The 27,337-nt window shown below is 41.4% G+C and overlaps 1 protein-coding gene across 5 annotated transcripts in view; it reads right to left on the bottom strand.

Annotated features, from left to right (window-relative positions):
- LOC122813996 (clathrin heavy chain 1-like) overlaps nt 1-27,337 on the bottom strand; it is a 139,110-nt gene that overhangs the window by 84,272 nt on the left and 27,501 nt on the right. Inside the window, exons 2-4 of one of the 5 annotated variants that reach the window (XM_044086574.1) lie at nt 24,787-24,882; nt 13,888-13,975; nt 5,567-5,786 (exon numbers count right to left, since the gene is read on the bottom strand). In XM_044086574.1, the coding sequence (XP_043942509.1) occupies nt 5,567-5,786; nt 13,888-13,932 (265 nt within the window). In that variant the 5' untranslated portion in view covers nt 13,933-13,975; nt 24,787-24,882. Of the gene's footprint in view, nt 1-5,566; nt 5,787-13,887; nt 13,976-15,093; nt 15,116-16,046; nt 16,346-24,786; nt 24,883-27,337 lie in introns of those variants that run through there. The other 4 variants (XM_044086573.1, XM_044086575.1, XR_006366756.1 and 1 more) reach the window with 4 other exon arrangements.

Raw genomic sequence — 27,337 nt, forward strand, 5'->3', positions numbered from 1 at the left:
TCAGTAGGGACAAAACCAGAGGTGAAGCTGTGATTGAACAGGGCACACAGGTGAGGTGCCAGTTCACTCTGTAGTTCATGTAGAACACAGCCGGGGATATTGTCAGGTCCCATAGAAGCTGTATTCTTGGCCTTGAACAGTGCTGTTTTAACCTGTGCAGCAGTAATACTGGATGCCTGGCAATCTACTGGCGTTGTGATTAGTCCTGGGGGGGGGCAAATTTGGCACTGAATCCATCGGCCAGTATATTGGCAATATCTCTTGGCTCAGTATAGGAAGTACCATTGTGCAGTAGCTCAGAGCAAATCTGGGTATTACCGTGGAGATTTTTTACATAACTATAGAAGGCCTTGTAGTTTTCTTTACTATCTGCTGCAATCCTGTTTTCATAGCTAGCTTTAGGGGATTTGATGATATTTCAACTTTTTGTTGAGGCCGATAAGGAAGTTTTTCCAGTCTTGGGACTTCACCTTATTGCGCATCAGTTTCCAACTTCTGTTGTAGAGTTTATGGCAGGGGACCGCCAGATTGGCTTTTTTTTTTTGAGGAGAGAATCTTGGTTCTATTGGGTATGGCGGGATCCATACATTTGTGTACATGTTCGTACAGTATGGCGAGATCCATACATTTGTGTACATGTTCATACAGTGCATTGGTGTATGATTCGGCAGTCATGCAACAATTCTCCATTTGCATGGGTGCCATGAAGTTAGCCACCTCTGTTTTCAAGAGCCCAAAGTTAAGCTTTGGAGAAGTTTTTCATGGAGGTTACCTTTGGGGGGGGGGGGGGTAATTCCAAGGTGATTAGTTTGCGGTCAGAGCTGACTACTGGTGTAGAGCAACAGTTGCCCACGTTAGTAATGACCAGGTCAAGGATGTTGTTACCTCTAGTGGGGGTAAGAATGAGCTGGTCCAGGGCATTGGAATTAATGAATTCCAAGAAACGTTGGGCAAATGTATTGGTGCAAGTAGTTTTCCCAGTTAATGGAGGAGTAGTTGAAGTTGCCCAGTATGAGTGTGTTAGGATGAACCATAATATTTTCCAGGGTGCTTAGGAATGTGGAGTGCGAGTCTTGGGACATGGTTGGCAACCTATAGCAGGCTACAACCTGAAATCGCCATCTTATCCAGTGTTAGCTGCACCTGAAGTATCTCTGATGTGTTATGTTGGGCTACCAGTCTGGAATATGGAAACACCACCGCCTTTGGAGCTTCGGTCCAGGTTCTGGGGCCGAAAGGTGTGGAATGAGTTATAGCCTGGTAGTGCAGGGGTGCTTTCTGCTGCTTTAAACCAGGTCTCTGTTACAGCACAAATGTTGGATGTTCTCCATTTTGAGGAGTGCTTCGAGCGAGTGCATTTTGAAACTTAAACTTCGCGTTGAGCAGCATGACCCTCAGATTGCATTTGTCCGTAGCTGTTAAGGTGGTAATTTGGTCTTTGGAACACCGCCTAAAAAAGGCACTATAGGGGTGGCAAGAGCCTTGGCCAGTATCTGGAAGCCCAGGAGTGACAAATGCAGGCCATCTCTGGCAAAGTATCGAGGTCTGTCAATCATGTCATCCCAGGCAGACAGATACTGGATATCTTTGAATGACACCAGAAACTTAGCCAATTGTTGAAATCAATCATTTTGTGCTTGTACTATCATTCTGGGTGATGGTAGGATGCTTCTTATGGCTAGGGTCATACCCGCCTGGGCTACATAATCCGAGAGCTTCTTCATGTCTCTTTTCATGTAGTCCAGGGAGGTACATCTCAGGTCATTCACACCCATATGTACAATGACAGGGTCATATTTGTACCTGTTGTCGAGGGACCTGAGTGCGTGTGTTATATGGCGAATCCTGGCACCTGAAAGGGAGCAGACTGTTCCTTATTCAGCCTAGTGAGTGGGACATCAGTGTGCCTCACTATCTAGTCACCTATGACTAGTGTGTTGGGCATGCTGTTTTGCCTTATACCCTTTGGTTAAGTGGCACACTGTTTAGGAGAGTTGTGTGTCTCATGATTAGTGTTGTCGGGTGCATTTCTGCCTTGGAGGTCTCTGCTGTTTGGGTAGATTTTTATTGAGAGCCTCCACGAAGATGGGTGTGTGGTTTGTGTTTTTATGCGATGACAGTGCTGGTGTGTGTTCTGGAGGGCTGCGTGTTCCATGTGGTGTGGTGCAAGTGCAGACCTTCTCCCCTTGACCAGCTATTCCAGTCTTGGCTGGAGAGTGCATGTCTTCCAATTTGGATATACAAGTGCATCTCTCGCAAGTCTGAGTGTTGGGAGGTAAGAGGAGAGGGTTGCCAGTGTACACAAGGCAGTTGCTACATTGCCTCGGGATGCCCAAGTTCACTAGGTTAATAGGAGAAAACACAGGGAACTGACCTTTAGACATGCCTGGAGGGGGTGGGAATTAATAAGTACTGGAGCCGTTTCCTTGTAGAACGTTTAGTGCTGGTAGCACTGTGTGTGCTACATTTAATGACATCAGGGTCCTAACTCTCAATTGTCCTGGTTGTGTGTTATATTTGTGCCCTGTCCTTTAAAATGCTTCGACTTTCCTGTAAATCACTGAGGATTACAGTGAATCACTAATGCCAGATGATAAATAAAACTATTTAGTTTATTTTTGTTTACCAGGGTAGTGCACTGATAAATATTGACCAATAGTTTTGTGCTTCTTAATCATCAGAAAATGCCAATTTATATAAAATCTGTAAGTACATTGGAACAGTATTAAAAAATTGTCACTGAGAGGTGTGGTCAGGGTGATTAAGCCTAGTAACTGTAGCAGCATACTGTAAATTATTGCTGCATACTGTAAATTATTGCTGGTTTGTCACAGTGATCCACTGCTTAATCAAGTAAATACTTTTATCATTCCTAGGCAGGGCTGCCCTTTAATTATCCAGGTTAAATAATCCAACACACAATAGTACTCTGATAAGATGCACATAAAACAATGGCTTAACACAGTTATCTGTTAGGGAATCTCCAGTGGATTACATGATTATCTGTAGGGAGTCTCCAGCGTCAGCAATCAGTCACTGCTAAAGCAGAGAACAACAATTATAGGCTGTGTGTGCCAGTTTGTGGGGTACTGTGCAACAAACGTGGCATGTCATCAGTTTTGGAATTTCAGGCATAAACTCTTCCACAAAAAGTTGTGTGACGTACACAACACTCTCTGCCCATCACACCCCAAAGTAGCCATTTACCATAGCATCATACTGTCATGCAAGGGGCAGAATTTATCTCCGACAGCTTTCTCTACAGCTATAGTTAACAGCTTTGCACCTGGCAAAAACATGCGCAGTCCCAATGTGGGTTTCCAGAATTTAAAAAAAAATGAATAAACATTTTAATTGTTCTCTTATAAAATGTTTTATTACATACTATTTATAGCAATTCTGTCTTGAGAGTTTTTGAGCTGCAGAACAAACTGTAATGAGTTGTGTGTGCGCATGCGTGATTATGTACATCTGTGTGTGATACTATTTGCAAGATGGTGAGGAGGGAATCGCTTAATTTCCGTGTACCTTTTACCTCCATGCCAACCATCATGCCTTTCTCTTTCAGACTTGGAACCATTCATTTGTCAGCACTATGCATGCCGAGCTTGGAGGTCATAGCCGTCTGAAGGGGCCATTATCCTTGAGCCAGGGAGGCAATTATTCCCTCATTGCTAGGATACGGCCTTAACCATTTCCTTGGGTGAGGGACATGCGAGTAATGTTACTAGAAGGTGCATTCCACCTTCCTGTTGTCAGTGTACACTTCCTTGCACCCAGGACAGATGCTGTCACATTTTCTTGATATGAACATTCATCCACAGGGCAGTGTCATGCCTTTCTTCCCATCCTCAGAGATTTACCATCCTGTAACCCTAACCACAACACTCCAGGATGGACACACCCCTCACCCCCACACCAGCTCCCCACAGGGCAGAGTCATGCCTTTTTCCCCATCCTCAGAGGTTTACCATCCTGTAACCCTAACCACAACCCTCCAGGATGAGCATACCCCTCATCCTCACACCAGACCCAGATGCAGAAGCTACCAATAGTTAAAAGCCTAAAACTAGGACAAAAATTCTATGGATTCCAACATACTTTACATAGGAAGGGAAGTGATATGACCAAGTAGATGCAGAATGGATTGTATATTGTGGGCAACATCAGTCTAGCAGTTCTTTAACAACTTGCATTAAGTCAGTGACGCTCCTTGTACAGTTGGGCTTGTGTTTGAAAGCGTAAAATGTGATGTGTTAGTGTTACTTTATGGTTATACAGCTCATGCCCTTCAACCAAAGTCACACCTGGCAGGATTGTTGCCTAGGCACCATTCCACTTCAAGGGGAGTCTTGAATTTGGGAGTCAGAAATAATGTAGAAGTTTCCATTAATTACACAGGATTACTGGTGCCATTGTTCCTTTGAATTGGGAGTAAAGGAAGCAGTCATCGGTACACAGCTGAATATGAAGAAGTGTGGGATACCGATGTGCAAAAGGTTGCACTGCATGAGGGGGAATCTCCCCCCCCCCCCCATAATCCAGTGACCTTGCAGTTGCTAGTTCTAGTGAGGAAATCGCACTGCATCAAGACCGTAGGAAGGACTGTCCTCTGAGAAACTTTATGCAAGTGCCATTTCTTGCAGGTTGCTGTGAGTAAGTGCCATTCAAAGACAAGAGCCATCATATATAGAAGGACACATGCAGCCTTGATTAGCAGCACTTGTGGAGCTTGCAGAACTCCATTGACAAATTAGAAACCCCGTTCCCCCTCTAGCATAATGGTAGTGCACTTGATATACTAGCGCCTACCCTCAAAGAAAGTACGGCCACAGGACTGTCATCCAGGAGGGAAGAAACTGACCAGCTGTATGGTCAAGAATGGCTAGAAAGAGAAAATGGACCAAAGACATTTCCCATAAAAAAGAGAGTTGACTGCAAGCTGTAATCATATCCTGTCCCTGCCAGGCATTCAGTGGTTGAAGGGTTTAGTTGGGGAGGATAGCTGTGTATATCCATTTTCCTAGAAGCAAATTTTTTTTGTCTTCGTGTGGTTATGGCAGTCCTGCAGCCCCTTCCATACTCCCCATATAGAGGGGCTTTGCCTGCATCCCATAAGCAGTCTCTAAGATTGCTGCACTTTGTGTAAGAGATCCCCCCCGTAAAGCAGGTCCGTTTTTTTTCACAAGTTTGGATTTTTGTCCACAAAGCAGACCATTAATACAGTCATATCCTCCTAGCTACAGGACTGGGAGCTGCTTTAGGAAAGGTAAATCACTTGTAACATTTCTAAGAAAGCACATTTAAAAAAACAAGAATCTCTGCATTAAGAATTGGTCAAATACTTCTACACTTAAAATGTAAAATCCAGAACAGTTTGTAGTTATGATGAAGAGTCATTGCAATAACTGAAAACTGACCACAACCAAGAGTCACTACACATGAAAAGTCAGACAGTTAAAATGACTGGATACACTGCAGCAGAAAAAGGAAGCAGGGGCTTAGATACCGAGCTGTTTTACTCCTCTGCTAGACAGACAAGACACACACATGGTAACTCACTTACCTCTAAGCACCAGTAATGGCCTGCTTGGATTAACTAATACAGAGTCAGCATCATTGATGGGCCAGCTGGAGGAACTGTCTGGGTTGTATGGGTTAATAATCGTGGCCCTGGACTTTGCAGGATTCTGAGGATCATCATGCCGCACACAGAGACTTGTGGCCGAAGACAGAGTTACCCTTGGAAATGTGATCTGACTGGATTTTATCCCCAGTTCTTGCAGCTGTGGAAGTAATCATGCAACAAAATTAAAAGACTCAAAATTAATCAAGGACTACTTAGCTCAAAATAAATAGCAATTAGTTTTCCAAATTTAGATCAGTTAAGATTAAGCCCTTTCTAATTACAATGGACTCTTGCCACACAGGCAGTGCAACACAGTGTTTAAAGGTAAAGAGATGCTTAATTGAAAAGTAGGGTTTGAATCCCCTGATCCTCATTTAAGGGCAGTACGTTCCAATCATACCTACAAGTGCCAATATCAAACATTCTAGCAAGAACCTTGATGTGTGAAAGAGGGCAGATGAGAGTCCCTTCACAGGAGTGGAAGAAAGAGACTGGAACTATACACCCATCTATCCAACCTCAGATGTAAGGAAAATTGTGGAAGGACTGCTGGGAAACTTGGTCTGTGGATTCAGAACTGGGAGGTCCAAACAGACAATAGCTTGTTTCTGGGGTACCAAACATTATATCAAAAATGAGTGGAGTAAGCAGACTTCAGTAAGATATTTAAAATGGCATCCCAAAAAGGTTATAGGCATGTTTTTCTGAAACATCCATGGGGCAAGCTCCTTTAGAAACTGGATTATTTACAACACAAAGGTATTAACTTCCCATGCAACATTATTTAAGCCAGATAGGTACACGCCCATTTACACATGTCTTTCGAATGCCACCCAACTGCGGGGAGGACATGCAGACTCCACACAGAAGGCCCTTGCCGCACTCCAGCTGTTCGATTCTCGGCTGGAGTGCGGCGAGTGCCTTCTGTGTGGAGTCTGCATGTCCTCCCCGCGGTTGGGTGACGTTCGAAAGACATGCGTAAATGGGCATATCTTCGTTGGACGTCGAGCTGGCACCTCGGCGTTCGTGAAAATCTACTGACAATCATTAGCGGGCCGGAGTTCCGATGTGGCGACTCCTAACCGGGAAAAGCCAAAAGACAAACAACATTGATATGCATATTACTTTGGTGAGATGCGCAAATGAACTCCATAACATACTTGACCATGTTATAGTATACAGTGAATAAGTGTATAGATTCCCATGCCTCACGATCTAAAATCTCAACCAACTCATTGCCTGTCATTCCTAACCTAGCAGGTTCACATCCCACATGGAAAGGCTTCTTTCATTTCTCCAATCTGTTATTATTCCTGCATTTTAAATTAGGCTTACTTTCCCTTTCAAGTACCTACTGTCTGTTCAATTTAAATAAGACATGCTTTGGTACATACGTTATGCAAATAATAAATGCAGTTCATTTCCAAAAATGCATTTGGGGAATAGTATACAGCGCAACAAAATCCTTACCAGAGGTGCATATAAATTTTTGCTCAGGGTTGAAACAATTACATATAATTTCTGGTTGGCAGGTTTCCCCTGTTCATTTTATAGAATAAGGCAACTTGATAGGATTATTTAATTTAGATGTTACTGCACAAGTTAAAGAAGCACATTACAGTTCAAGGATTTTTAATGTATTTGCAAAGAGTTTATGAGCATTTCAGTTACCCAAACATTTGTGCGTAGTAAACTTGGGGACAAACAGGGAGTGCTTTGAGATACAACATTAGCTTAGATTCACACAACAGGCAAATGAAGACAGAATCAAACTCACCACAGGCTGATCAGCAGCTCACAGCCTATAAATAAGTACAATGAAAGCTGAAAACAGAGAAAATTACATCTTGATACACAAAAGGCTAAAATAACAATGTGCATCCTGCTATAACACATTACGTAGATCACACCACAATATCAGGGACTTTCAGGTGTTAGAAGGGCTCAAGTTTCACTTCATTTTGTTTATTTGAAAGTTATAGTACCCGTCAGCATCATCACCTGCCCTGGATCAAAGACTGCAGTTTCAGCAAATATCAGACAAAACAGTAATATGCAACACCTATTCTTTGACAACTATGCTAAATTTATACCAGTAAGAATTCATACTGATTAGTATTTAAGAAATAGACAAACCCCAGATGTGTATTCAGTGGATTCATTGTGAAAAAGTATGTACTGTTTTTGTAACCGTTCTATCAATTTTAAGTTAAATTGTTTGGTCTGCTGTGAAGAAGATATCTTGAAATGCATCCTTTCAGTACATTTAGAACACAGATTTTTGGAAAAACAGGATAAAGCATAGATTTTTTAAACTATCAAGTCTGCATACATGTGTTTATATGCATAAATACATTTTAACAAATACACACACACAAACTTTCCTGCCTTGGTTCTTCAGCGTGGGCATCACCTGGGATACGGCTGGCAGTCTGTGGAGGCTTTACCAGGTGCTAGTCTCCTCTCGCATCCCAGAGACGTGCAGGCAAACTGTCAATACATAAATCTTCCAAACTGCCAACTTCCAAGCATAAACATACTTAGCTGTCACAAAACTAGTTGTGGAGTGAGGCACTACTTACTACAATAAAAACAAACTTAAGCAGACAGTCAACTGCTCCTGGTATAAAGTTTTACTTTTCGCAGAGATGCAGTGCCTTCAGAGTGTGTGTGTGTGTGTGTGGGGGGCACAACCCATGCCAATATGTCTTTTTATTATTTTTAGAAATTCTGGTGCAGTATATTTGATAATTATTTAATCTCCAGAGTTGTTCATGTACCATGCAATACCATAACTGCCATTGTACAAGACTTGACTGTACTACAGTTTCTAGAGCTTCTCTCCCTGGCCTTCTCTGAAAAGGGGCTTTTATACCCAGCTAGACTGTCAGGAATGTAAATAAATCACGAGGTCAAGAAATGTAAATAATCAGTCAGTCGATCAAACCAAATCGTAGAAAGCCACAGCAAAACATGCACAAGAATAAAAAGGGGTAGCCTCCTTCAAAATGAGTTTACCACAGAGTCAAATACATCCTAAATTTCATTTCAAACTACTGTTCATCCAAGTTTCATCCACAAAGAGACGTAAAACAGTTTATTCACTTGGCTCAGCCGAAATATTTATGTTATCAGATTACACACAGCAGTTACAGATTACAGGTATTGTGTTTCTAAGAACACTGTGTACCCATACATGTAATTATGCGTACTGTTATCTATTTAATTTAGTCAACTAAGGAGGAAGACACTGACGTTATGCCACGTTTGGTGGACCAAACAAAGTAAGCTCTGCAAGCAATAAAAGTACTGTGGGAGTAAAATCATGAGTATACTCATGACAAAAATAGGAGGCAGAACTGGAACCTTTCACGGAGTTCTTGGAAGGGTATGTTTTGCTAAAAGAAAATATATTAGCATTTGTTTACTCCAGTACAAAATGTTATTTTGCTCAAATGAGAGTTGATTACATTATGTAGGACTTGGGCAATATACAAAAGGTACTGCCAAACCAATTGTTTGTTTTGTAACTTTTTTGCTAAAGTTTTTTAGTAGTCTTAATGCCAGAAGTACCATGTCTGTCTGGTTATGCTGCAGCAAGTCAAAGCTCCATTCTTTTTTTCACACACAGGTTCATACCATACACACAGTTAAATCATGCAATAGGACAGGATGTGTGTTTTCAGTCCACACAGAATGCAAGTTAGAAAGACTGACAATTGAAATAAGTTTATTAATCTAGTACTAGAAGCAGTGATGTAGTCCATAGTGCTGTAACTTTTCTCACACCATCTCTGAATAATTTATCTGTCATGGAATTGAGAGGTCTGTTTCTGATCAGTCATTTTCAGAAAAACTGAAAAATAATCACTGTACTCTGCCTGCCATATATTAACATTATCATTTGTTTTTTGTTGAAGTCAGAAAATGTATATAACCACACCTTAAAGTTAAGCAGAGAGAGCAGAATAGGTTTATGTATGGATGGTAGAAATGGACGAAGGAGCTAGCACTCATGGCATAGGGGATAAAGTCTCGACTATGGCCTAGGTGAGATCAGGGTGTGGAGGACACATGTAGAGGAGGATGGGTGTGCCCACTTTGGGGGTGAGGAGAGAAGAGCCAGTGCATGCTGTGCAAGGCACCTCAGAGGAGGTGCTCGGGTGCATATTCACAGCACGAGGGCAGGCATTCAGCTCACCAAGCCACAGAGTGCAGGATCGTGTACCCATGCAAGAAGATGCTGTGAACTTGGGGAGACAGGGATTGCTCAGCTCCCCCCACCCAGGGGAGTGGGATTGGATAAAGATACATGCTTTCTTATTGACAGGATACGAGCAAGGACACAAGCCATTCCAATGTCTGCTGTATGATGGCCTTTCCGGAAGGTGTTCTCCCCAATGTATCTGAGAATCCCCCACCATGAGGGAACTAAGGGAGGCTTGAGAGTCACGACACAGAGTATGGAAAAGCACATACAGAGAAAAACTGTTGGGCAAGGGTTGTTTAACTTGCTTACTTATGTAATCTCTGTAAATAGTCTGTTTGTATTATGCAATGCTGTATCTGCTTACCCTTGGAGCTTTTCTCCTCGGGCCTCCACTGAAAATGGACATGCATCCAGTAGGACTATCCCGGTCAACAAATGTAAAATAAAATAAATAAATAAAATTGTCATAACTGGGCCAAAACCAATCTTTCTGCAACATGTTCTGATGTTTCAGGTAATTATTAAGCTGTGGAAGAGAGGCCCGCAGGATTGTGTTAGGACCACTTGCAGATTGAGAGCTGTGGTATAGATGGTCTCAGGGGGAAAATTTTGAATCAAATATCCCACTTTTAATTTAAAGCAGAGTTTCTGCCAGTCAAGCTGCCTGATTTATTATTTTTTTTTTAAAACAATGTTTAGTTTAGTATCGTACACCCACTCCATTATTTCAGAGATGGCATGTTTTAATTTAATTTTCTAAGTGCGGAGTGAATTAGAATACACTGTTTTTAGATCTTTAATTCTGGGGCTGTCACATTTCATACACAGCTGCCTTATCAGCAAAGTGGCACAAATGCAGCTCCAGGATGCAGCTGCATAACAATGTGGACTATCTACAACTATTTATTTAACATTTGCTTACCAGAAAAGTCAGACTGGGACAGAGCCCATTTTCAGCAGTGGCCTGGGGAGAAATGCTTCAGATGCATGTCTTTGGAATGTGGGAAGAAACCAGAGCACCCAGAGGAAACCCACTCGAACAAGGGAGGATATGCAGACCTGCACAGAAAACACCCCAGCTGTGAATCGAACCAGAGAACCTCTTGCTGTGAGGCAACAATGCTAACCGCTGCACCACTGGGTCGCCTCCGACTTTGATCTAAACAGTCAGATATTTGTGAGGAACTCCTCACAGAATCAAGTTGAGGAAGTTGTAGGTCACAGAAATTTATTATGTCAATGTACTTCCTGCTGAAATTAAAATGACTGACAGCAGCTGTCAACTACCAGTACACCCCATCTTGGAACGATGTATATGCAGTGGTGCTTGGGACATTGTCATTGGTACACTCCGGTTTAAATTACTAGTGTTGCACTGTTATCTTTTATTTCGGTCAAAGTCTGGGGCAAAAGCTACATTGCTGACCTATAACAGTGCCATAAAAGGCTACAGAACCCACCTGCGATGATGCAGCTGGCCGAAATGCACACTGTGCAATAGCATAATAGGACACCGCTCAGCCCATAGAGGTGTAATTGGCCATATGGGAAGAGGTGTATCTTGTGGCAGTGTACCCTGCATTGCTACAGGAAGTAACCATTTTAAGAGGAGAAGGTGCCCGGTGGTAGAATGGTTTGAGTACCGCAACTCACCATAACACATTCATGTGCTTACACACACACACACACACACACACACACACACACACACACACACACACACACAGTCTTGGAAATATTCAGTTTGGATGTTAAAACCAGTACTCACATAACTTTTATCCACTGGAAAAGGAAAACTAGATAAGCCTTTTGTCTCAACTAAAGGTGGTGACTTATTTCCATGGTGAATGGTACTGCTGCTGTTAGCTGGAGGCAGCCATAGCTTGTGGTGAAACAGCAGGGATAACTTCCTTAGTTCAAGAAAGGAGCTGAGATAGAGGTGCTAAAGTATTTGTACACTTCGAAAAGACTGCTAAAAATAAAAACAAAATTAGTGGTTTTACCCCTCTCTTCCCCAACAAAAAAGTATGCCATGTGCCTGCCATCATGAAATCCTATTTACAAGTGAGGCCAAATCACTGTAAAAAAATTCTGCAGCTTGTGGACATTGGACATGTGAGCTTCAGAGAGCTTCAGAGAATCATTAAACCCTTTGTATTGTGCATTCACAGGCCAGTATGTGGAAACATTTAGTGGCAATTTATATAATTTTCCCACAAGGCCTTGATAAAAGTAGATTTGCAATACCCTTGACATACATATCGGTGTTTTGCCAGGATCTTCCAGCTTGGATTCTGTATGGATTGGCTGTGAGATTTTTGCTTATTTGCATCCAATACTGGTCATTTTCTAAACTCTATTACATTTGAGATACTACTTTTTTAACTGGAACTACTTTAGGAGTAAAGCCTTGGTCACACGGTAAGCGTTCTTCTGGATTTTATAATTTTTCTTCCAGAAGTCATTATAAGGAGGGGATCAGTGAGGCATTACTACCCATCTTGTGAGTCTACACTTCAGTATCAACTGAAGGAGATAGTGTCACTGTTAACTAATAGGATGTGTGTGACAGAAAGGTACCTAAATCATTCATTTTCAGGTTCCCACTTTAGGGTCATGCACCATAGCCTATCCTACAGATCAATAGGTACACGTTAGGTACATGGCAGAGAACAAATTCTGGGCAAGATGGCAGTCTATCACACTATGCATGTGTATATAGATAAACAGACACACTACTGAGAATTTAGAAGGCCGGTTCACCACTGATATATTTCTAGAAGTGCAGAAGGAAATTAGACAAAGGAGGGTACGCAGACTGCTGATCTGTCACCCTATTTAGGAAATAAACTGCAGAACAAAACATGGTGAGACATCAGCACTATCCACTGCACTACTGTGTATTTGTGTGTTTTGCAGACAACTTGCTTACATGTATACTAGCGTCCACTTAGGCTAAACAATCCTTGTAGCCATTAGAGCAGCGAGTTATCGTCCTGACTAAAGTTTTGTTTAAATCAAAGAAAACATTTAAGGTGCCTTCCTCCAATTGGATTCTGATATCCGCGGTGGTGCAGCGGTAGTGTTGTTGCCTCACAGCAAGAGGTTCTCCGGTTCGATTCTCGGCTGGAGTGTGGGGAGTGCCTTCTTTCTGGAGTCTGCATGTCCTCCCCGCGGTTGGGTGGGCATTCGAAAGACATGCGTAAATGGGCATGCCTTCGTTGAAGATTGAACGTTGAGCTGGCACCTCCACATTCATGAAAATCTACTGCCAATCATTAGCGGACCGGAGTTCCACTGTGGCGACCCCTAACTGGGAAAAGCTGAAAGACCAACAACAACAACAACCACCTCCAATTGGATTCTGAAATGTTGGTTTGGGAGAGGAAATCATTAAATCAAAGAAACCAGCAATATACAGGAAGTTGGTTCCTTGTCAGAGGGATGAAGCTTTGACAGAACCCAAACAACTACAGCTCAGCTAGTGCCCCCCCAGGTACTACAGAAGCAAACCAAGGAGGGTAGAAGTCAAGCACAGATGCTGGGTGGATTGCCCATGCTCAGATAGAAGGAGAAAGTCCACTCTGCTGCAACAGTCTCGTGGTGAAGTTTAAACAAATATGGATATGTATGTTTGGATCTACCAAGCTGCAATTAACAACAGTGCACAGAAGCATTTAGGATCATGTTGATGGATCATGCCATTGTGCAAGCAAGTGCCACCTAGGGGTAGGCAGTTTTGGCAGACACCTGATGGCTGATTTGAGATGAGAGCTCATCGCAGAAGAACATCATCCAGAGGCAATACATTTAGTATTGGAAAGGAGAGCGTGTGACAGGTGTACGGGATACAATATTTAAATAAAATTGCACACATTTCATATAAAGATTTTGTTCATTTTCATTCAAAAAAGACTTTTGTTTACAAGTACCTCATGTAGTTCAAATGTGGTTACATTCATACCATTTTTTTCAACATTATACATAATCACAAGAAACAGTGCAGTAGCTTTTTTGCCAGCCTGCATGCAGAATTTTTATATCTTACCTGCATCAGCTGTGTGATACGAACCAGCGGCGATGAGTTACTCATCTCAGCATGTTAAAGGTCAGCGTCCAGAGCTGCAGCACACATACTAGAAAAAAAAATAAGGTGTCATTAGTTATGCACATTCCTAGAGGAATTTTAATACTTCAATCAAAGCCATTTTGTTAAATGAAGCAACACACAGAAAAGGGAAAAGCTCAACATTTCAAAGGGAATGGGCCAAGTCAGTGGTTATTTTTTTAAAATCTTAGGACTCAGTCTGGTTAAATGTTGTAGAAATAATCCCTGGTAGTTTTATGCACATTAGTCTTCCTTCTCCCATCTGTACTAAAGTTTCTGTCCTGTTCTCCGTCCCGACTTTTCTTGCTTTTGTTACTCAGTATCTCAAAATCTTTCATGTAGCTTGCCGTTACTGCACTACTGCTACTCTGATCTTCATCCCACTTTTTAAATTTATTAACTGGATACATGAACAGATTCATTTTGGACCCTTTCAGTCATGACTCAGGCCACCAAAGCAACTTAACCAGTCACACATCATGATTTTTGGAGATGGAAGGAAGCCAGAAAAAGCTACTAAGACACAAGGAGGTCATAGAAGACTCTAGGTTGACAAGACTGAACTCCAAACCCTACAGCAGTGAAGCAAAAAATCTTCCACTATGTATCCATCTTGATGCGATTTACCCTTTTATATTTCCACAGCAGTGATATATATATTCTACCCCCCACCCCCCAGACTGTAACCCTACTGCTGTAGCTAATTATTTTGATTGCTAAAATCCATTCCTCCTGCACCAAGCATTTTAGACCACTACTAGCTTCCCCTAGAGACTACAATTTCCTGTAAATATCAAGAGCTGTGGCTATACCAAAAATCTAAAATTACAACTTCGCCTTCAAAAAACCTAAATCAAAAGATGCATCAAATCCTGTTTTAAGCTAAAGAAATCTCTCTTTCCAGAGCTGGAAGAGAAACCATAGGCAAATTGATCCTAATAGCACAACTAGAGTACGCTTTCCACTTACTAACCGCAGCCTCAAAAAAAAACTCTGATCATTACAGCCAGTAGGTTATGTAGCTTCATCACCCTAGTGAACAGTGTTCTAGTGTTCTGTTAAAGCCAAATGCCTTTAATTACAAGAAAGATCCAACTTTCTAGAAACCGTACTTCATAAACTGCTAAAAATCATTACTTCACATACCTTGCAAGTAGATTCACAAAATGAGAAAATATGTAAAACCTTAGATCCCAATCTTCCCAAGTCATACCCCTGTATTATGTGGTGACAAACAAAAACGGTGTCAATCACAACCTCTCTGTTGCTGGACTAAAACTCTAGCAAGCCCCACCCCCTCCCCGATAACCAAGGATTATGAACTTGTGAGTACTGGGCCAAAAAGCTAACAGGAAGCACTATATACAAGTCATTGACAAGCACTATATACAAGTCATTGACAAGCATCAGCTGCTCTTGTTTATTACACAGTGCAGAAGTTCAGGAAGGCCAGTCTTTGCCCAGCTATGGCATGAAAAAAGAAACAATAACCTTAATAGCCAATAGTATTTTAGACAGTGCATATCCAGATAAGAAGATTGCACCATGAATACAAGATAAAAACCAAAAGCAAACTTGGTTGCTCTATATATATAAATCAAATTAAATTAGCTGATTTATAAGGTGGGCAAGTCATTCGCAATGTAAGAAATGATTATTTCATCAGAAGAGTATTGGATATGGATAATTCCGTCCAAAATGCCAATGCATTTCTACTCCTCGGCTTTCCATTATCTATAATAAATAGCCAGTACTTCCTTTGCCATTATTAGTTAAGTACTGTACTTCATAGCACAGTACTTAGTTTATTGCACTGTGGTACAGTTAATAAATGTACATGCATCAGTGTTATACACAACTAAATGCTCTTTTCAGATATTTTTAAATCGGTACACAGCATGCAAACATTGAATAAATAACAGTAACTAAACTTAACTTCACACTGCTAAAGTCTTGAGCCAGTGGAAAACTAGTTTAAATAAATTACTTTTCAAAATATTGTTATAGATAACCTGTAGTAAAGTAATCTGTCAGGGTAGTTAAGTCATACAATCTCTTCCACTGTTCCCAGAATACCCTTGAAGAAAGTTAGTACTTACCTTTCACTTTCCTTAAAGAACTCCACAACAATCTCAGAGTTCAGTGGTGCAGAAGTTTTTATATCCCATTTCCTCCGCTTTGTAAAATGCTCTGTAACAGTACATGTGACAGTTATTGTGAAAATAGTAAAATTTCTACACAATCCTTCAGCTCCTGTGCTTTCTCTCCCCTCCCCTTCTAATTTCCATAATAATAGCAACAAGTCTGCCCATGCTAATTGCCTTAACAAATTTATAATTAGATCAAGTCATTTACACCTCCAGCTGATTAGGCACTGACAGACAGGTTACTGTTGAATGCTGTGAACTCCAAGGTAGAAGAGCACTTTGTCACTGGAAGCGTTTCCAGGATGGTGAACTTTGGCCTCAGTACAGCTGCTTTACAGCTGTGGTAAACAGATCTACAGTGTTCAGAGTTCATGAAAAATATCCCAGTCATAGCAGATAGAGTTCAAGGGTTAAAATACCTGTCACTCCGTTAGCAAAACTCTGTGCTAACTTAGGATGGAAAGCTCAGCAAAATCAGTGCACAGTGCAAGGAAGGCAAAGAGGCACTGTATGGATATTTTGAGCTGTGAAGTCAGAGACCTAGGTGTACGTGCGGACAATTCTTACCCAACACTGCATGATCCCAGACAAGTCACTTAATCCCTCTGTGTTCTGTATTTTAGTTTTCAGAGTAGTGATGGAGAGTTGCTAGAGGATGGTTTAAGTAACCGGTGGTCTGTTGTATCCCTCTTGCTGAAAGTGGGCTGAGGATCCAGCCCCTGCAGCTCTAAACTGTTTTGAAAGCTGGAGGGATGATGCACTTGCAGCACTATTCTGAGGAGGTCTTTCTTTGATTGTGTGTGTTTGTAGTAGTCATATGTATGTTGAACTCATCAGGATACACTACACAAAGGAGCAGACTGGATCACACTAGTTAGATATATTGAATGACAGTCAACTGCATCTCACCACAACGTGCTGACAGACGCATCAGTTTGTCAGAAGGAAGCAGTACTGGGGTCTGCAGTACGTAGCACTGGGGTCTATAGTACATAGCCCTGAGGTCTGCAGCACGTAGCACTGAGGTCTACAGCATATAGCACTGGGGTCTGCAGCACATAGCACTGACATCTGCAGTATGGGAGATAGCGTGCATGAGTGTGGTAGCAAAAACAAGTAAAAACAGAAAAACTTTCTTTGTGGGTTTGACTGGGTTGGTTGAACAGGCTATCCCTGATCTTGTGGACAAACCTTTCTAATGAGCTTTTTTAGGGGTGGGTGATTGGTATAATGGTTAAGGTGTTTACCTTACAGACACAAGCGGCAGGGTTTTATTCTTATATGGGGTAATTGGCTAGACTTAAAATGGCCCACAAAGGCAGTTACCCTAGTACTAATCTATGAACCTGTGAACAAACAAATCAGTAAATAAAAGATGGGAAGGAGTGTGGCACATTTGCTTACTTTTTTTCCATTCTTTGTCTCTCAGCTGTCCCTAACTTTTGATCAGCTCTGCATTGTTTCCTCCCTCCATAATTCCCCACATTTTGGCCATTTGCAAGGATGGTCTTTCTCTGGAAGAAGCACACAACCTTATGCAGGAATAAAGATCGTCACGCATGAAGGACAAAACTAGTCCAGGCTGAGAACCTATATCTGTCTATAGCTGACCAAGTTTCCTTTTTTTTTTTATTTATTAATTTTACTCCAGTCCACTGTATCTATCCATTCCTTAAGGTCTTGGGGGTTAGGATCAGGTGAAATGCTAGTAGAACAATCATCCTTTCATTGGAAGTGAGTTTTTGTGCATATGTCTTCTCATCTCACTTTGTTTGTGGGTCGATATCCAAGGGTTAGTGTGCAGTGTGTTCACATGTCCACGTCTACACTGAGAACTGTGACATAAGACATGACCCACATTTGTTGGCTGTCTATCTGCCTATTTATCTGTCCAATCTATCTATCTATCTATTGATCAAGACTGGTACCTGACCCTGTTCAGCCATCACCTGGTTTTATTGTAATAATAAAATAGACCTGAGTAGTAACATATGGATCTGATCCTGTCATTTTCATTCATTCTTCAACTGATGGGTCTTAGATCCGACATCGGATCTAACTCAGCTGCTTTTATCAGACTCATGGATCCACCTCTCAAGCTCCTCCCTTTACCCATAATGCCCCACTCTCCTGGCATACTCCAGCCAGATCTCGTTTGTTGCCACATCGTTCCAAAGCAGATTTCTGCTGTCGAGCTATAGAGGTTAACAGATAGTCATATATCCTTTTTAAGAGGTTTTTTTTTGTACTTAGCATTGCTTTCCTCTTCCTTCTTTTACATTTAAACAGATCTTGCTCTTCTTTCTATCCATTATCGTTTCCTCTTTCTCTGTCTTCTTATCAGGCCTTTCTACCCAGGGAATTCTCCCACATACCGTTGTTAGTGTTCTTTCTTTCTGTGTACCCAATTTAGTGTATCCTTTGAATACCATTATGGGATTTTTGTTTCTTAAAAAAAAATTAAAAAAAAAACCTTCTTTGTGTCTTAGGATTATGTTAGCTTTGTTGATATGTCTAACACACCTATAGGTTTTAAGAAGTGCATCCCCTGTGGGCCTAAGATCTCTAACTTGGATGCTCACAAAAGGTGCATGCATTATTTGGGCACTGCCCACCAAGATGTTGACTGTTCTATTTGTTCGGGATTCAGCTCCCATGCTTTAAATGATAGAAAGATTAAGCTTGTTTTAAAAGGTTTGTTACCATCTAATGTAATTTCTGCCTCTGCTGGAGCTCAAACCCCTTCTTGTAAAACAGGCAAAGGGAAGCCTGACAACTCCTAAAGAAAAGGAGTCCAGGAAATGGACATCTGATCATTCTGCCATTCAGCTCTGACTTCTGAGCTGCAGGCTGAAGTTACCAAGACATCAGATCGGATACCTTCCTCAGATCCTACTTCATCAATTGCCAAGCTTCCTTGAATCCAATCTCCACTTTTCACCCTGGATTTGATAACTCCTCTGCTCCATTCACCCTTCTTACAGGAGACACCTAGAAAATCTTCTGGACCACTTTCTACTGCTTTCTCAGGGTTCAGATTCAGATGGGGGTAATTCCAGCTCTTTCTCTTATAGAACCCATTAGCCTGCCCTCCTAGCAACATCATGTTGCATCTCCTTCTCTGATCTGACCAGTGGTTTCAGAGCTCTCAGATCAGAGATCTTTGGGGTTGTCCTTGTCGGATCTGAATACCGCTCATTCCTTACTCCGACCATTCCTCTCAACTGACTGGCTTCGTCCTCTTTGGAGCAGGATGACTCTGGGAGCTGAAGCGTCGGTGCTGGCGATGTGGGATTGGAATCAATTCTGAAGCTGTCAGAGCCATCCTTGCCTGTTTGTGCCTTGGAATCAGGTAGCTCAGCCCTGACTTCCTCCTTGAGGTAGGAATTCATGGGGTTACAGAGGATAGCACAGATAGCTTTGGTGCCGGTGTGACCATCTATTGTTTTTCCTGGTTCTGCCTTTGAGGTTGAGTAGAGCACTTTCTCTTTGCCCAGAGAGAGAGGGCATCCTTACCCTTTTTGGATCCTGTCCCTCCACTGACTTTGAGCACTGATCCTCTCATGCCTACTCCACTAGGACAGCTACCCTGTACATGCCTTCAGCTAGTCCTTATCCAGGACTCCACACCTTCTTATGATACTTCACTAGACCATCTCACTGGTGAGGTCCCTAGGAATAGTGCATGCAAAAGGAGGTAACTAGTTTCCCCCAGGAATCTGTCAGCAAAGGCATAGACTTCAGTGAAGGGGAAGGTTCCCCAGATCTCTTTAAGAGATCCTAGAACTTCTTAAACAGAAAGGTGGATGGTCATCTGATATCCCTTCCCATCAGGAGTCTGTGTTTCTCGAAGCTTTTGGGACTGGCCCGGCAACATCTTGGGTGGTCCCTCCAGCTGATGAATTAATCAATCTTATTTCACACCAGTCATGGAAGGAACCCTTTACAATGGAACCTGTACTTAAGAAGGCAGACACGTTTCTAGGTTCTTCTAAAGATAGAGCCCACTGGAGCAAGAGAACCCCTATAGATGCCATGGTGTTGGTGGTGGCAGCCACTGAGAGAGCTTGCAGAACAGAGCTTGTTTGTCCACCATCCTAATATAGAGTCTAGGGCCTTGGATAGATTTGGCAAGTGCATTTATGCCTCAGTGACCTTTGCCCTTCTATCCCCGAACTATTTGACACATTTCACTAGGCTACAAAGGGATTTGGTCAAGGAACTTTCCAAATCTCTTTCAAGGTCTATATCTGTGGAGGACCAGAAGAAAGCTTCTTCATATCTAGCCACCCTACAGTCCATCTACAATACATCCGTGAAGTTGATTTCTCATGCCAGCAGAGGATACATCTAGGGATGTGGGTTCAGGCATAACAGTCAGGAGGCGTATCTGGTGTACTTGTATGATTTTTGCGGAGCCCTTCAAGTCTTCATTCCTCAGTGCTGTCTTTGTTGGAGTATCTTTGTTCAGGCCCAAAGTTAAAGAAATACTCTCCAGAACTGAACAAGACAGAAAGACCCTGTCTGCCATTGGGATCAATTTTTTACTCCCCAGACATCCTTCTCCAGGAATCAGTGAGGTAGTAAAAAAATGGTGGTTTGCAAATCCCATGGACCTTTCCAGGCATCATAAGAAGATAGTTCTTTCTGGGGTAGAGGGAGGAACTCTAATGGAAGACACCACCCTTGCAGTAGAAGTGGCTCACAGAACCAGGACTTCAGAGATGCCCGTCTCTGACAGGCAGTACCAGCGCTCCTGAAGGTTTACCTGATTGCTACATGCTGGAGGTAGTGGGGGTTGCTATCTCTTTCACACAGATGCCTGGGCATCCTTCACAAAAGACATTTGCGTGTAGAAAATAATATCCAGAGGTTATTTCATTCAATTTTCCCAAATTTCCTCTTCCTCCAAAAAAATGAAAAAGATCCCTGATATTCCACCCAATCAGAAGGAGGCTGCAGCCTTGGAAATAGAAAAGCTGCTAGAAAAAAAGAGTCATCCAAAAAGTCCTCCCAGACCAACAAGGATCTGGAATTTAACTCAAAAATGTTTTTAGTACCAAAGAAGACAGGGTACTTGAGATCAATTCTGGATGTCAGCAGACTCAACCAGTACATAAAATACTCAAAAGTTCTGGATAGTCACAGTGCAGTCAATTTTACCTCTACTACAAAAGGATGACTGGATATGCTCGATAGATCTTCAAGATGCGAACTGTCATATCAAAATGAACAGGCACTCCAGAAGATACCTGCACTTCAGGCTGGGAGCCAGCCATTACCAGTTCAGAGTACTGATCTTTGGTCTCACCACAGCCACCAGGGTGTTCGCCAAATGTATAGCAGTGGTTATGGCTCTCCTGCGACTGCTGGGACTCTAGGTGTTTCCATATCTAAATGACTGGCTCCTGACTGCCCCGTCCAGGCATCTGTTGATTCAAGTAAGGGATTGTTTGCTCCAGTTATGTTATCATTTGGGCATCATATTCAGTTGCACCAAATCATAGTTTATCCTCATTCAGACCCTGGAGTTCATAGGCGCCCGAATAGACATGACCAACCATATAGCTTTGCTTTCTCTGACAAGGGTCTCAGGTCATGAAAGTAATCCCCCGTTCTCATTCCACAGTAAGACTAGTCCTCCAACCATTGGGATCAGTGGTAGCAATACTAACTCTAGTCCCATTAGCCAGGTATAATATGTGGATTCTTCCTTCTACTCTTTCAGTACAGTGGTCTATTCTTCAGCATCCTCTAAGCACCCCATTCAAAATTTCCAAAGTTTACAAGGAATATCTTCTTTGGTGGATTCATTCAGAAAAAGTTTCTCAAGGTCATCCCTTCATTCCCCCTCAGCTATTAGCAACAGTCACCATGGATGCCTCCCAAATTGGGTGGTGGTGAGGCTTTTCTTGGGAAGGAGAGTCCAAGGTGAGTGGTCCCCGGAACAGGCCAATTTGCACATCAGTGTCCTGGAAATGGAAGTTGTCCTATTAACATTGCAGGCTTTTCAAGATGTTCTACCTTCAGGGACGATTCTGATGCATGCAGACATGTCAATAATCCGGTATATCAGCAAACGGGGAAACCAGATCTTACCCATTGTGTCCATAGACAATGAGAGTATGACAATGGGTGGTCTCTTCCAGCCACTTTCTTTTGGCAATACACATACAAGGGAAAACCAAATGTGCTTGCAGACAGAGATCTATTTTGAGGCCTCATGAGTGATTGGTCTCTTAATCAAAGAGTGTTGGAAAATATTTTTTGTCAATGGGGACAGCCTTACTACAATCTTGTTGCTTCACTGTCAACAAGTGCAGAAGGTTTTTCACCCTGGTTGCTCTATTGGGGGAGTCACCGAGAGATGTTCTAGTTCACAGTTGGCCCTTAGGTCTTCTTTATGCTTATCCCCCATTACCCCTAATCTCTAAATTTCAAAAGAAAGCATCCTGTTGAAGTGCACAAACATCCTCAATTCAACCTTTTAGCCTTATCAGGTCTCCCTTCATCTGGCCTCATCTTATTTATCTACCTTGGATACTGGATCCACTTCCAGATCTCCTATCTCACACAGCAGGGATGCAACATACAGACATCAACAGCCTCATGTTAACCACATGGTTTCTCCAATTCCAATGATGGCTTGATAGCCCAGGCTTTCTTTCCCAGTTGAAGAGATTATTTTATCCTCTCAGAAGCTTTCCAACAGGAAAATTTACAAAAGGTAAATGAAAAAGATTTTCAGTCTGGGCCTTTCAGAGAGATTCAGATTATTTTTGCACCACAGTCTCAGTGGTTCTCCATTTTTTTGGCCTCCATATTTAACAATGATGCAAGCCATACTACTATTAAAGTTCACCTAACTGCCACTTCAAATTTTCATTCGGGAGAGAATTATTCATCCTTGGCTTCCTCGAGATTTTGCAAGGTCTTCATTAAAGGTATCTTTTTACTCAGAACCCCTGTTTTAAAGATTCTACACTCCTTTGGGATTTGACTATTTGCTTATAGGCTGTTACCCAACCTCCCTTTGAGCCTTCTGCTAAAATTGACCTTATGTTCTTGTCCTGGAAAATCACTTTTGTGGTGACTATAACCTCTGCTAGATGAGTATCTGAACTCAAAACCCTCTCAGCAAAACCTCCATACTTGATCTTCCATAAAGATAGGATTGCGTTACGCACAAATCTGTCCTTTCTACCTCAAATGGCTTCCCAATGCAAGTTAAATCAGGTCATCAATTTACCTGTGTCTTTCCTAAATTTTCAGACAAAGGAGAAAATATGTACATCTTCTGAACATACATCAACAGCTGAGGTTTTATTTACACAGAACACACAATTTCAGAAAATCTGATCAATTGTTTCTATCTTTCTCCAAGAACAAATTAGGTAAATTCAGAACTTCATTCTTGTATACTGCTGAGCCAGAGTAGATGTTTGTACACAGCTGTAACTGTCATCTCCATGGCACAGAATGATAAAACCCTGACTATATCCAGCTGATCCAGGTTTATTCAGCAGGCCCAGGCACTGGAGGAAACAGTCGGGCAGGTATGAGAATAAGCAGCCAAATTCTGTCTCTCCTAATCTTGGAGGAGAGCTCATTTAAGTCCTGCTCTATGAGCAGCGTTTGTTGCGTGGCCTAATGGTAGTCTTTAGTAGGAGGGACATAGCAGACACTGCCTACTAAGGAGTGTTTGCACTGTAGTCAGAGGCAAGGGCAGGCCACATCTCTTATCCAGCAGGTGCAGGGTTAAGGGTGCAGCCACAAGAAATCCTAGTGAAAATTCCAGAATGATGCCACATCATAAGCTAACCTATCTTTTTCTTCACTGGCCAGCTTTAGAAGAGAGATCTCCTTTCTTGAGCCGTAAGATGAATGCGACTAAGTTGTGGTCTCATTTGTCCAGGGAAGGAGTTTCAATTAGTAGAGAGCAGAGCTGTTCCATTATCAGTGAGGACTAAGTCCAGGATTTTATCACCCATTGTTGGGACGCAAACTAACTATTCCAGAGAGTTTGTATTGATGAAGCCCGGAAATCTCTGGGCATACATGCTAGAGGATGTTTATGTTTCCCAGTGGTGTAGTTAAAGTCCCCTAGGAGAATGGTGTTTGGTTTAACGCGTAAGGACTCCCCAATAGTTAGGCTGGAGTTATAGAGTGAGGGGGACATAGAGGGGGTCCTATAGTTAGTCATGATGTCATAAGGGGTCCTGTTAATGTTAAGTTGGACGTGGGGGAGTTCCAGATTGGCATCTAGTGTGGAAGTTTTTTTTTTTTTAGAACTATAGAGACACTCCCACCTTTGCTGGCATCAGGCACTTTAGGGAGAGAAAAGGCTTCCTTTTTTTTTTTTTTTTTTTTTTTTTATTTCTGCAAATGTTTAGTCTTTTTTTAATAGCTTTACAGGAATATCTTTGATGTTGCCAAGAATGTTCTTCATAGCACCCCCCACTATACCTAGAATTGCCTTTTCCTGTGGTCCATATGTGGTTACCTGCTTTAGTAGCATATTTAACTTATTAGCACGTCTGGGCTGTGGAATGTCACACCTTTAGCAACCTGCACACATCCTTACATTCCAGAGCATTTTTTTTGAAAAATCAGGTTAAAAAGCATAAAACAAACAAATGTAAATATTTTTAAACAATAAAAGCTATTAAGAAGGTGCAAACAGCATTGTTACCTGTAGAAGATCGTCTTTTCAGTGATAATAGTCAGTGTATTCACAGATTCACAGTCTTTACATCAGTATGCCTCTCAATTTCTTTGCAGAATAATTCTGGACAAAAACAAAAAATAGTTGTGTGTGTTTGGGGGGGGGGGGGCAAAGGCCCAAAATAAGTTACATCTTTAAATATTACTGTACTGTGTTTCATTTGAAAGTTAACAGAACAGTTTTTGCATCAACATGCATTTTCTAAACAGTAAGAAGCATGAAACCCGTCTTGCATTGTTGACAGACTTGTAATCCTCAGTGATTTACCAGAAAATCAAAAATGTTATGAGGGTAAGGACAAAAATATAAGGCAAAATCAGGGACAGTTGAGAGGTATGATACTAAAATATATTACAATGCACACCAATCCAGAATGTCATTTACTACAAACAAATTTTCTTATCTTAGAAACTGTACAACCTAGACTTACCATGCCACAACCGTACCTCTCAGCTGTCTAGATTTTTGCAGAATGCCCAGATTTTTGTCTCATATTTTTGCTCTGTTCTGCATAAAATTTGTGATTTTCTAGCAAATCGCAGAGGGTCGAAGTCATTAACTAATGATATATAGTTAAGTTTCAGACTTTATATCCTTCAGAAAATGCATACCAACGCATCATGTTATTCTAGCAACTTTCCAAGTTTATGAAAGCAATACTTAAAAATCGTTCCTATTTTTAGGCCTTTGTTCCCCAAATTATTTTAGGCTTTACCCAGATTTCTTCCACTGAGAGGTTGAGAGGTATAGCCACAATACATTTGTTAGTAAGAATCCCCTCTCAGAATGTTGGTTTGAGATAGTCACAGAAATATAAAAACTATTTTCAGTTAGTAATATTAACATTGCTGAATATCTCTCAAGATGTGCAGTTTACAGTACAAATACCTCTTTTCTTTAACATTATAGACTAGTACTAGGCTACCTGCCCTTACAAGCCATTTTAAGCCTAGCCAATTATCCCTTGTGAGGCTCAAACCCTGCACTGTGTGTTTGTAAGACAAACACCTTAACCATTAAGCCAGCTTCCCAATATCTAAGGTTTCATCTGAAGATATGAAATAGTTTGCAAGACAGTTGTGTTTTGGAAATAGTTATAATTACTAGCAAACAAATAGCAAAATCTCTAGTATAGTACACTATAAATGGATACTGACAGTATATTGTTCTGCTCCCACTGTGGCATTTCATACAATGCCCCTCTATAGCATGTAGTTCTCTCAGTTTTGAAAATTATTAATTCAGATATGAAAATATGAATAACGTGGCAGAGATTAATATTTCCATTGCAGAACATTCCAGATTAACAACAGTCTGGCAGTTGATGCAGAGTTTTAAGACTGTGAGCTGCAGATTTAGTGATACAGGGTTTGAGTCCCTCAGCCCTTATTTGCCTACTGTGTGACCTTGAGGAAGTCACTTAACCAGACATAGCTCCCAGGTCACTCCTGAAAAGGGTCTGTATGTCTGGTGGGCCTACCTGGTTAACAAATGGGTTTATTATTATTATCTTAGAGATATTTCCACTCCAGGACATTCTAGACTAACAGTCTCAGTGTTACTCTGTTAATTTAAGCATTGCCATTGCTAATATTGCCTATTAATAATTAATAAGTTGTTTAGTTAAGGAAACCAGCTCCCAAAACTCTTTCAACACTATAAGGATCAATTTGTATTAAGTGGAAGTATACAAAGAGACACTATAGGCTTGAATGGGTTAAACACCCCATTTTTATTAGCTCATTTACTTCTTTTACTGTTGTAATGATCTGGGTATCCACATTGCTGTAGCTTCTGTTTGCATGTCTTTTATTTATTTATATATTTATTTGTGATTTTATATATCTCAGTACATAGGACACTGTTGCCGTTAGCTACAACTATTTCAGTAGTTACTACTGCCTTTGTCCTTTTTCTTCTGCTACAGTAGCTGTTTTTCTTGATTTTCCTTTCTTAACTGTGGATATTGGATAATCCCATGCAATCATTACTACTTCGTTTTCAGTAATTCGTTGTCATTTTTGTCTCCACTGCTTCTCATCTACTGGTATATTGTAATATTTTCTCAGTTTTCAGTGCCTTTCACTATACAGACCTAGAGCCGTAGTGGCTCATCTAATGTCCGGTACTGTTACCTGATCTGGTGCCCCTCAATTCCAGCTTGAAAAAAAAAAGAGCCCTTCTCTGATCTGGCAGTCCTTTACCTAAAGAGGAAGCCAGGCCTGTTTCTCCCAGTGATGGCCTGTCAACTTTAAGTTGATGAACCAAAAAAAAAAAAAAAAGAAAAACGAAAATGCTTACTAAAACGTATATAACATAGTCCTGATCATTTGTTACTATACTGACCCTCAGCCATAGGCGTGTCACAGCCAGCAACACTTTAGTTCCTGAACCAGTGTGCATGCAGTCCACTAACTTTAGCTGCCATTATTAGCCATTCACCTTTCCTTAGCCATTACTGCATTAAATTGTACGCAGTATTTGGTCACTTAATGTAGGTTCACTGACAGGACGCAGT

The sequence above is a fragment of the Protopterus annectens genome, chromosome 10.part0, assembly GCF_019279795.1.
Source record: "Protopterus annectens isolate FY-2018-M chromosome 10.part0, PAN1.0, whole genome shotgun sequence".
Classification (NCBI taxonomy): domain Eukaryota; kingdom Metazoa; phylum Chordata; order Ceratodontiformes; family Protopteridae; genus Protopterus; species Protopterus annectens.